This window comes from Metarhizium robertsii, assembly GCF_000187425.2.
Source record: "Metarhizium robertsii ARSEF 23 chromosome Unknown MAA_Scf_11, whole genome shotgun sequence".
Lineage (NCBI taxonomy): Eukaryota > Fungi > Ascomycota > Sordariomycetes > Hypocreales > Clavicipitaceae > Metarhizium > Metarhizium robertsii.
This window is the reverse complement of record NW_011942151.1, coordinates 42118-52829: the sequence shown is the minus strand read 5'-3', so window position 1 is coordinate 52829 and position 10712 is coordinate 42118. Positions and strand designations below refer to the sequence as shown.

Here is a 10712-nt window from a genome sequence, read left to right as displayed (position 1 = left end):
TAATAATATTAATCTTCGGTTATTTCGCTTTGTAGTCAAATAAAATTACACGCATAATACAAGTATCGTGCAAGCGTAAAATCTAAAACAGTATTGGGCTGTACCAGGCCAAGGATAGTAAGAGACTAGAAACGCAGACCGTCTACGCATCTTGACTAATTTATTTAATTTATTATTAAATATTTAAGCTTTTTAAAAAGTACAATTGTAGTTTTTCTGTAAATGCTCTGGATTGGGATTTGATTCCATAGAGTGTTTCCAGCGGTCCCATCTTGCTAATATTAGAAAGAACCTCTACACTTGTTAATTGTAGACGGCTGATATAGTCGTCGGTGAATATTGTTGTTCTGTACTCTATGCAGAGGGAAATTGTGCCATTTTGCATCTCTGTCAGCTCAACCATGAGCCGAAATTTCGAACCTCCCCTGGGCCTTACAAGAACAAGGTCAAGCGGTCCTCCCAAAAACTCGCGGGTGCCAGTAGAGTCATCTATAGAGTGATAAGCGACCATTGAGTCAAAGAACGGGTCGTGTCTTGTGTCCCCTTGCTTCCTTAGAGACTTTTGAATAGCTTGATAACTCGCAAAGTGAGCCATAGCACTCTCTGCTGACTGCCGAATATGGGCAAAGAATTCTTCAGTCGACGAGAGGTTGGGTTCGTTAATTAGGACGAGAATTGGAACACGATCGAGTAAAAGCCCAAAAACGTCCTCTGTGCCCGATTCGTTGCGATTATGGAATGATATACCCAGAACAATATCTGACGCCTCGGTCAGAGCATAGATTGTCAACGCAAGCGATCCCAATAGAAGCTGGTTCCGGCTGCAGGACGTGAGAGAGGATAAAGAAGAAAGAGCAGGGCTTGGCAAACTTTCATCTCGAAAATCTCCAGGTCCGGATGTTGGGATGTGGTCCGGAACGCTGAACGGACTGGCGGGTCTTGCATGCAAATAGGTATTCCAAAATCTATCAGCGTCACCGTGAAGAGCACTTTTTATTCTCGACCAGTTTGCCCAGTCGATATAATCAAGATCTGCGCTCGTCACCTCTTGACTATTTGCATTTTTTCTCCCGCGCTCCACACCAACTACCCGTTTTGAACTTTCGCGATAAAAGGAGTCAATCTTCTTAATTAATAGTGAAATAGCCGCCTTGTCAGCCACAATATGAGGACAGACTAAAACGAGTCGACCTCTACTCTTATCCCTGTTTAAAATAATTCAACTCCGAAATGGTTGTTCTTTCTCCAGGTCGAACAGAGTGTTGCTGATGATGTCGATTAAACGGTCTTGGATAAGACCTGGTGTACTCACGACGATATCTGTCTTTCTAAATTGGTCCGACAAAATTGTCTGAGGAACCCCGTTGACCAGGATGTATTGTAATCGAAGCAACTCGTACGACTTGATCGCTGAATCTACAGCGATCCGTAGCCTATCCGCCGAAACCTTAGCTGGATAATGGAGGACACAGGCAACATTCATCGCCGATGGATGTTCTGTCATTAGGCACCACAGGAACATTTCTTCTTCCAGGTAAGAAAGAGGGAGTGCGACGTTTGAGCTTGGCAGCCTCCGGCTTAACTGAAACGGACAAGCCACACTCGACCTCTCCTGAGCCGTAACTATATATTCATCCACTGCCTTTGCGAGCCATGGGAGGCAAGGGTTGTTGATGACGAGGCCAAGGGGTATCGATCGGCCAAAATGAGTGGAAAGCTCTCTTGAGGCTCTAATCTGGAGCAAAGAATGGCCTCCCAAGGTAACAAAATCATCCAAGGCACTTATTTGTTCATATTCCCGACTTAGAACTGTTGCCCAGATACGGGCTATTATCTGCTCGGTGGCAGTCTCAAACTCTACGTGCTGCTTAAGGTTCCTCTGCCACGCATTTTGTTCAAGGCTCTTTCGGTCAATCTTCTGGTTTACTGTCCTTGGAAGTCGGTCCATGCCAAGTATAACAGAAGGCAAGGAATGCCGGGGAAGCAATTTAGAAAGTTGATCAATCATCTGAGTAGTCTCCATGTCGGCCGACTCAACGAAACCTATCAAGTTGCCGTTGGAGACAATAATGCAGACGCCAGTTAACGCAGATGATAGCTTTAAAATGGCGATTCGATTTCAGATAGATCTACCCAAAATCCTCTCACTTTGACGAGGTTATCAGTTCTCCCAATATACTCAGTGTCGCCACCCTGTGTCCAACATCCTCGGTCCCCAGTTCGATACAGGCGTCCGATTTTGGTGAATGGGTTTCGTATGAACCGCTTCTCTGTCTCCATTGTTTGGTTCAGATACCCAGAAGTCACTTGTATACCGGCGAGGCAAATTTCACCGGGAACGCTGACTGGCACAGGTCTGAGATCCTCGTCTAATATGTAGACATTCATTCTTGGGATGGGTCGACCAAGCGTGATGGGCTGGTCAATGAAAAGCGGACAGAAGGTGGAACCGATAGTGCACTGGTCTTGAGGTTAACTTGGATTGCTCAAGCTGGTTTGAAGAAACATGAGAGAGCTAATTAGAGCTTACTTCACTCGGTCCATAACTATTAAACACTTTCCTGGCCGGTCCCCACCGTTCAAGTAGAGCCGAAGGAATAGATTCTCCACCGACTACAATCTAGACCTTCAAGTTAGCATTACGTATCATCAGTTACAAAGTCCTAGACTTACCATTTCCGGATTTGCAAAGTCTTTGGGATCCAAAGCGCTCAGGATAGACGGGGTTGTCATGGTTGCATCTACGGTTTGGAGATGAGAGAATAAATCGTCATGTCGATGAACCAACGTCGCGCCGTAACAGAGGGCGCCAAATATCTCGGCAACGCAAGTATCGAATCCTTGATAAATTATCCACAGACCTGAGTCATGGACAAGCAAAGCGCGGCCATACCGACAGACAAAGTTTGGGCGGTGCGACGTCCAGGCCCAGCTTCTAGGCGAGCTGCAGGAAATGAGATGTACGAAAGAATCCCAAGATGCTGAAGTGATATGTAAAAGACGTTCGTTAACGATTCAAGCTAGTAGACGCTTTGCGGTTTCGCTTTGAGTGTCCTGACTGAATTCCGTGGGCATTCCGACAATAAGCTCTGATGCTATTATGAAAAGGGCACAATATGTGGGCTTGTAAAAGGGTTCAAACTTAAAATTATTACTGTAAGGTATCCAAGGTTCTTAGTTTCCTAAGAGAAAAAGAGGGCATTAATAACTATTATATATACAAAAAGAGCGTCTGTGCCGAGGGCCCTTGCCAGGACACGTGTTTAATTTGTGTAACCAACAATCTGTAGCGGCAAGCAGGCTCGTTGCCGTATATTACGCACTTAGTAACCATCATTTTTCTCCTGGTATATTTTCCACCTTTAACCAACGAGGCCAATTGATCCCTCCCGTCAAGAAAAAGCTCGAGCACATGGATGCCGTGGTCACTCGTAGGAACCGTCCCTCCGTAGAGAAAACGTACATTATTCCGCAGTCTAATATTTTCATCTCCGACCCCCGAGAGAGACTCGCAACATGTTCAGTGGATTACGCCGATGAAGTTGATCGAATGGATGGCTCTAGTGGGAAAAGCTGCGATTCTGGCGTTACATCATCGAACAATCTGCGCCAGCGACTTTGGAGCGCAGCAGGAGTATCCCAGGCCAACTCATCGTCTCGAAGCCACAAACGCAAAAGATGGCGCCTGATGCATGTATTGTAGGTATCAGCCGTGAGGTAAAAATACGCAGTCTGGTATTAAAGAACTCACTGTTTATCCGGGGTGTCGCGAAATGCGCCTCTTCCATGAAGAATACTCAGATTATTAATAAACTGAATGTCACCAGACTGGAATTCAAGAGCTAATGCGTGTTTCTGGGCCGTAAAGTGCAAAGCATCAAGTGCCTCTGCTTGAGCTTCTGTGATGGGCGGGAGATGGCTGCTTCGGGGTAAACCCCAGTATCCCGTAAACGCTCGTCGGGCATACTGTATAATCACCCGTTCTGGATTGCTCGCCGTTGCTGCTTGATGAAAGAGTAGTGGTCGAGATGTAGGCGCGGATTTGCCGAATCTGGATGCTTTGTCGGTATGTGATAATCCAAACAGTTTGTATAAAGAGCTGAGGAGACTGTACTCACCCGTCAACATGCCAAGGCTCGGATAAGGTCCGAATCAAATCAGGTCTTGTAGCTGCCAGCTCATTATACACTGTCCAGCTGCTTGCGATGTAGCTTTTACCCCCCTCGGCTGCGTCCGCCAGCGCGAACAACGCAATCACGTCACCCGCGTCTGTGTGAAAGCCCTGTTGCTCTGCAGTGTATGCTGGAGACCCAATATGCTTTGCATCTAACTTTAAAGTGAGGTTTTTAATGTGGTCAAGGACCACATTGGCTGGCCGTCCATTAAACTGGTGGTCTTGTCGTGCTCGCCTAGTAGTCACATGAGATGCTATACCTGCATAGACAATAATGTTCTCCTCCCTGGTATATTTTTTTACTGGAATACCTCGTATAACTTTAAATCCAAAGGTGTTGTGGATATCATTCGATACGGATCGTAACCGTGAATGAAGGGTAGGAAGGGGAAACGTTTGTTGGTTGATGTAACCAAGTGATTTGCCCGTGTCTTTTGTTCTCATGGTCAGGACGTTTTACAAAGCACACATGTGGCAAGGTATCAAATTACCCTTAAAAATGTCCAGCGCCTGCTGAATCTCGTCCAGATCAGGTTCACTCAGCTCATAAAACCACCCATATTGGTCACTTACGGTCGCACTAGTCCAAGCCATATGAGAATGTAACTTGTGTGGAAACCCATCAGGCAAGGTCTTATCCAGCTCTTCAGTTTCTTGGCGCCGTTTAAGGCGCTGCTGGTAGATTTCCAAGTTTGGCGTGTAGGCAATATCAGGTTGGCCAGATTGGCCCGTCACTTGTGCCGCCATACTTTGTATTTTTGATATATGCCGCACGCAGTCTGGTATTGAGAATTTGGAGCTTGGAACAGGATCCTACCCGGTAGTAAAATCCGAGACCAGAAGAGTCTCTTGTCCTGTCAATTGGAGAGGGTCCTGGATGAGATCATGGCGCGTGGCCACGTTACGTAGGTCAAGCATAGCTTAACGAGGGAAAGAGACATGTCCATGAATGACAATAAAGAGATCACCCGGATCATGAACGGTCGATTTGGCGTATGTGGAGGTCCCCTCAATCGGGATTCTTTTCTTTGTAGGACATTACACTCCAAGCCCTTGAGCGGAATATGCAGCTGCACGGCTTGCATTACCTGTTGCGCAGTGTTGGGTCGCAACAAAGGGCACGGGATGTGTAAGTGTAACCCTTGGGATCCGTGGCCAGGGGACACTTGTCGGGCCTACCAGATGGAAGCGACTTTGACCAAAGCTTAGATGGCGGTGAGGCCGTGATGAAAAGATGAACCAACAAGGTCATTATCTCAGACCACGAGCCGTTCCAGCAACGCCAGCATGCGCCACTTTTGTCAGTCGAATAAAGACACCCTCCGGGTATATGATTGTATTGAGTACGACGCTGAGTCTTGTTTTTTCTTTACCGACCCTTGGTCCATGCATGCAAGACAACCTGTGCATGTCTTGCTCGTACAGAGTAGATATCCCGTTATGGTTTGATTGGATAAAGACGGTCTAGGTGGCGTAATGAGGTGGAATGCCTTGGCCTTTTGATTGACCCTACGTGGCAGAAACAAGGACGGCGTTGTACCATGCCACGCGGGATAAACAATGCAATAATCAAGCAGCAACCGATGCATCAATGCGCTGGAAAGCGACTTATGCATGTGGCTGCGGCAAGTGCAGTTACCAATGACTCATGAGTACATGTATTTGCCCTCGACCAATCAGAGCCCAAGGGACGGTCGTATTATATCAACATATACATGTGTCGGGTATTATATTTTCAAAGATGCAAAGCGGGAAGCTGCATACATGTACAGCGTATTGCTTGCCAACGTTCCGTATTCACTGTCCTCAGCCACCATTTGCCCAACTAACCAATTAAATGATATTGATGAATTGACAGACACGATATCAACATTGAACTCTTGGCAATTGCTACAGGGGCCCGACTTTGACCGCTTCTGATTCCCCCAAAATTCCGCACCCTCAGCTGGTACTTCCTGGCAAAGGCGCCACGGGCTTCAATGTTACCCAACATCTGCTCAGATCACCTCGCCGTTGAATTGCCCTTCTAATCTAGCACACTGTCAAGAAGCAATCGATTCCCATTCCTGTCCTGGAAGAAAGCAGTTACGCTGTTGCAAGTTTCAGCTCAAATCCTTTCCAAGTGCCTTATATTCATGACCACATCTACGACTAAACGGACGCACACTGACTGGTATTGATATCAAACTAGATGCCTCTTCCGCCACACGCCTCTGGTGCTGCCGCCGAACTGGCTGGCAAACATGCCGCTGACCACCCAACTAAACTGTATGGCGCGTGGTTTAGCCCCTTTGTCCAACGAGTTTGGATCACTTTGTGCGAGAAGAACGTCCCCCATCAATACATTGAAGTCGACCTGGGCAGGAAAGAGCCCGAGTTCCTGGCCATGAACCCTCGCGGCTTGGTACCGATCCTCGCTTTGGCAGCCGACCAAAGGCCGCTATATGAAAGCTCAATCATATGCGAATACTTGGAGGACAAATTTCCACATCATCAGCTGCTGCCGTCAGATCCATATACGCGAGCCCACGCACGGCTGTGGATTAATCACATCAATACAAGAATCATCCCGGCATTTTACAAGTTTCTTCAGCACACGACAGACAGGCCGTATAGCCTCGAAGAAATTCGCACTGAATTCCTTGGTCACATTCGAAGCTTCACAGAGCAAATGCATTCACAGGGGCCGTGGTTCTTAGGCGAAGATATAAGCCTAGTCGACATTAGTCTAGCTCCATGGGCACAACGTCTTTGGTTACTAGATCACTTTAAGATTGGCGGAGCAGGTATTCCATTAAAGGATAGGGATGATATCTGGCAACGGTGGTCTAAGTGGTATAGTGCGGTTATGAAGCGGCAGAGCGTTCAGGAAACATGGAGCGAGGATGAAAAGTATATTATAACTTATCAACGCTATGCGGATGACACCACCAAGACACTTATTGGGCAGGCAACGAGGCTGGGACAGATGTTGCCATAGCATGCTGGTCGACCTTGTAGAGTTGAATGAAATTTCAATGACAAGTACTAAGCTACTTGCTAAACAACAGGCAGCGGACCTCGATGCTGACTCTCTTCTCAGCATCTTCCCTTGTTCGCGGGTCATTGAATGCTGCATGGGGGCATATCCCTCTGATTCCAGAGCTCTGTTTCAGCGACTCACTATCAAAGCACTCCATAATCACCCGGTCGTTATTGGTGATACCACTAAGGTAGTACCACTTCTGATTCGGGTTATACTTTATAAGCGCCACTTCCCGGATGAATCTGCCATCCTCACCGCGGCGCTCAACAGTGACGGAATCCTCATCTGCAACCGTTGCGGCAGAGCAAAAGGCCAACGGGCATTCTTCTACGGGATTCTTGTTGAGGGGACACCAAACGTTGACGGTACGGTACCGATGCCGCAAGAGCTCATCTGCCTCGGTGGGGAGATACTCCCTCACGCGCTGAACGATGGAGTTGGGTGTGTGATCATTATGAACGCGAGTCAATGGGCGGTATGCCGCACCTGGGACTTGTGACCGGATCGTGTGGTTGTAAATAAAGATGTAATCGATCCCTGGAATGTGGGCAGAGACCAGCTCTTTCACCTCCGGGTAGAAGTTCATCTGGATAGACTCGTCATCGGTGAAGTCGGTTTCCTTTGACGGTGGTACCCCTTCGATGATCTGAAAGGCGTCACGGTCAATCGTGAACTCGACGTCTTGGTCACGGACATCATGGATGATGATGTCGTGGGGACAATGCGAGTAATTGCGTTGGAATTCAGAATTCATCTCCTCGTTGTAAATGTGAAAGGGAGGCGATCCGTCAGTCGGAGGTCCGTAAAAGTTCAAGGTTGCTTTGACATCTCCACGGGGAACAGAGATTGTGCCAGGCATTGTGTGATGGTGAGGTGAGTTTGGCTATACGATCGAAATGACAGCAAGAGTAAGAGCTCCAAAGCTCGAGCGGGGTAAAAATGCGACGATTTATATGACGGAATATTAGTAATACACGGGGCATACAATATTCTGTCGCACAAATAAAGAGACGACGCTTTGGCTGAGCGTGTGACCAGTCATTGTGTATTGCTCAGGAAAGAACCTCTGCCACGTCCTATCTCTTCTGCTTAGCCGGCTAGTGGGTGACTCGGACATCTATAGCGTCTTCTTGTTCAAAGTTGACGTCAAGTCCAAACCCTCGGATTACTACTATAGCCATAAATGAAACCAACGAGAAGCGGCAGGCGTTACACGGAAAAGGCCCAACAGATCATGAAGCCCAATAAAAGGGCTTTACTAATACAGGACTTATTAGTTATACAGCTAGAATATATATCCAGGTAAGGACCCTAGGCCTAGGTGTTCCCTTTATATATATAAGACGGTTACTCTTCCTCTCTCTTCTCTTAGTAACTTAAGACCTTAGAGACCCTTCGAGATTATTATTGAATTGAGCCCTTTTAGCTCCAAGCCCTCATGACGAGCCCTTGTCACAGCAGGAAACGAGCTTTCAAAGACACCGTGGGCTGATTTTAGCCGATTCGTTTTTCTATACACGCAAATCTGCTTCACGAGGGATTTATTTACTACTCTTCTTTCAACTCTCCAATGCTGTTCTGTGTTTTCTCATTGCATCTCAATAGTTCAAGTATAAATTGGCTTGGCTGCGTTTTCCACCACAACTCGAAGCAACTCGACCACAATGCATGCCGATCTTAGACGTTCTGGCAACAGGATCAACGTGCGTGAGAATGAGCTCTCACTGTAACACTCACTTTCGCATTACCATGACTGGGCGAGGCATCTTTCCCAAATGATACCAGTATATACCTTCTCTATCGTCCTGTGTTGTTCCAGCATCCGTCATGTGGCGCTGCGGCAAAACAGAATCAAGTCAGCTTGAGAAAAAACATACTCCAGCTTGAGAAGGTCGTTGCGGCTCACCTTTGGAACGTTTTCCATCCACTCAGAGGAGGGATTGGGCTCGACCCATTGACAATCTCTGAAGTTTGAATACAGTGCACCATAGTATGAACCCTTATCCTGATGATAGTACTTGCCCAGAAGTGGACGAAGAGCATCAGTAGCTTCCTGTGCGTGATAATGCGGAATGCGTGGGAACAGATGATGAACAACATGGAGGTCAATGATGTGATGCAACAAGTGTCTCAGGAAGTAGCCGGGGTCTCGATCCACGGTACTCAAAGCACCACGGAGAAAGGTCCATGACTCTGGCGAGAACTTGGCTAGACGGGGAGACGTATGGTGAAGGTAAGTGATGATGACTATGTCGGCATTAGCAAGTCTGCCGACGAACGATGCAGCTCACGTTGTGAGGTTCCATACCAATGTAGTGATTCACCCACATCAACGGCAATATATAGGTCCAAGTAATCGTCCACCAGCCGTACACACATGCGGCTTTATACACGAGATAGCTCATGGCGATAATGCCAACGTCAGAGGCCACAATGGACCAGAATTCTTCAGCGCGAAACAGAGCCCCCCATGGGTCGAAATGGCTGTTGTTCCACCAGCCGTGGGATGGCCGGCGCACAGCCTGACTGCCGGCTGTGATGTTGGTGAGCAAGTACCAGGGCTGTAGCACATGGATCAGTGTGATGCTGAGAATAAGAATCGAATTGGGGGTAAACAAACCCATCCAATGAGCTGCTGTAATATCACCCGTGCCAGAATCACGATGGGAGCGTCTTCAGTCATCTCACGGAGCTCAAAGTCTCCTTTGGGCTTGAACAATTCCGAGTATTCATGCCTTCTTGGGGGCACATAGTTGTGATCCTGCGAGGAAAAAGTTTGAACAACGCGTTTCAAGACAGAATTGTGATGATTGACGTATGCAGTCATACCTTAACCATATGATTGGCATACACGTGATGTCTGGAATGTGTTGACCTCCAGCTGAAGAATGGCGACATGAGAAACGAATGGGCGATGAAACCAAAAAAGTCACCAACCAGGCGGTTCTTGGCAAACGAGCCATGACCTGCCTCGTGTCCCAAAACCCAAAATCCCGTCGCAGGCATGCCCGCGAGAAAGGGATACACGAGAACGCAGACTACAAACTTGAGCACAGGGCTTTCGATTTGCCGTTCAAGGTACAGCGCCAGTATCAGCAAAGATACCATGAACAGAATGTCTCGTAAATAAAACCCCAACGAGCGCACAATTGACGGTTGGAAACAGTGTTTTGGGATTGCCGCACGAAGTCCGTCTATGCCTATTAACCCATCGACATACTACGATACATGTTAGCATCTATTTAATGAGAATATCCGCCAAGGAACTTACTCCAGGCCGTACCGGCTCCTCATGGTATGTGTCCGGAACGTAGAGAACATGCTTGGTCTCGGTCGTAACATTCTTGGTCGTGCTAGTAGTCGCCATTGTCATTGTTGATTTCGTATCAAAAGTGGAGGGGGAAGACTGTAGTGGTTGCAAAGCAAGATTGAATCATGTAAGATGAGTTCCACTTATGAGTGCTCCTTCTGCGAAGAGGACGAATCCCACATGATGCGGTGTGTGAAAATGAA

At 47.4% G+C, this 10712-nt stretch overlaps 5 protein-coding genes across 5 annotated transcripts; 1 reads left to right on the top strand and 4 right to left on the bottom strand.

Moving 5' to 3' along the window:
- Positions 1–175: 175 nt before the first annotated feature.
- MAA_11601 (uncharacterized protein) lies at positions 176–2733 on the bottom strand (the record flags this gene model as incomplete). Its single annotated transcript, XM_011412516.1, has 5 exons — positions 176–1086; positions 1300–2098; positions 2149–2460; positions 2531–2620; positions 2674–2733. 5 exons carry the CDS (start codon positions 2731–2733, stop codon positions 176–178), a joined length of 2172 nt encoding a protein of 723 aa, XP_011410818.1.
- Positions 2734–3528: 795 nt separating this feature from the next.
- On the bottom strand, positions 3529–4921 carry MAA_06557 (TfdA family Taurine catabolism dioxygenase TauD; the record flags this gene model as incomplete). Its single annotated transcript, XM_007824555.1, has 5 exons — positions 3529–3685; positions 3752–4051; positions 4119–4434; positions 4666–4717; positions 4748–4921. 5 exons carry the CDS (start codon positions 4919–4921, stop codon positions 3529–3531), a joined length of 999 nt encoding a protein of 332 aa, XP_007822746.1.
- A 1444-nt stretch (positions 4922–6365) lies between these two features.
- On the top strand, positions 6366–7154 carry MAA_06556 (Glutathione S-transferase; the record flags this gene model as incomplete). The annotated part of the gene is made up of 1 exon (XM_007824554.1): positions 6366–7154. The coding sequence occupies one exon, from the start codon at positions 6366–6368 to the stop codon at positions 7152–7154; it is 789 nt and encodes a 262-aa protein (XP_007822745.1).
- A 52-nt stretch (positions 7155–7206) lies between these two features.
- Positions 7207–8058, bottom strand: MAA_06555 (methyltransferase; the record flags this gene model as incomplete). The annotated part of the gene is made up of 1 exon (XM_007824553.1): positions 7207–8058. One exon carries the CDS (start codon positions 8056–8058, stop codon positions 7207–7209), a length of 852 nt encoding a protein of 283 aa, XP_007822744.1.
- Positions 8059–9024: 966 nt separating this feature from the next.
- Positions 9025–10572, bottom strand: MAA_06554 (delta-12 fatty acid desaturase; the record flags this gene model as incomplete). Its single annotated transcript, XM_007824552.2, has 6 exons — positions 9025–9034; positions 9077–9446; positions 9577–9760; positions 9820–9960; positions 10029–10418; positions 10471–10572. 6 exons carry the CDS (start codon positions 10570–10572, stop codon positions 9025–9027), a joined length of 1197 nt encoding a protein of 398 aa, XP_007822743.2.
- Between the last annotated feature and the right edge of the window lie 140 nt (positions 10573–10712).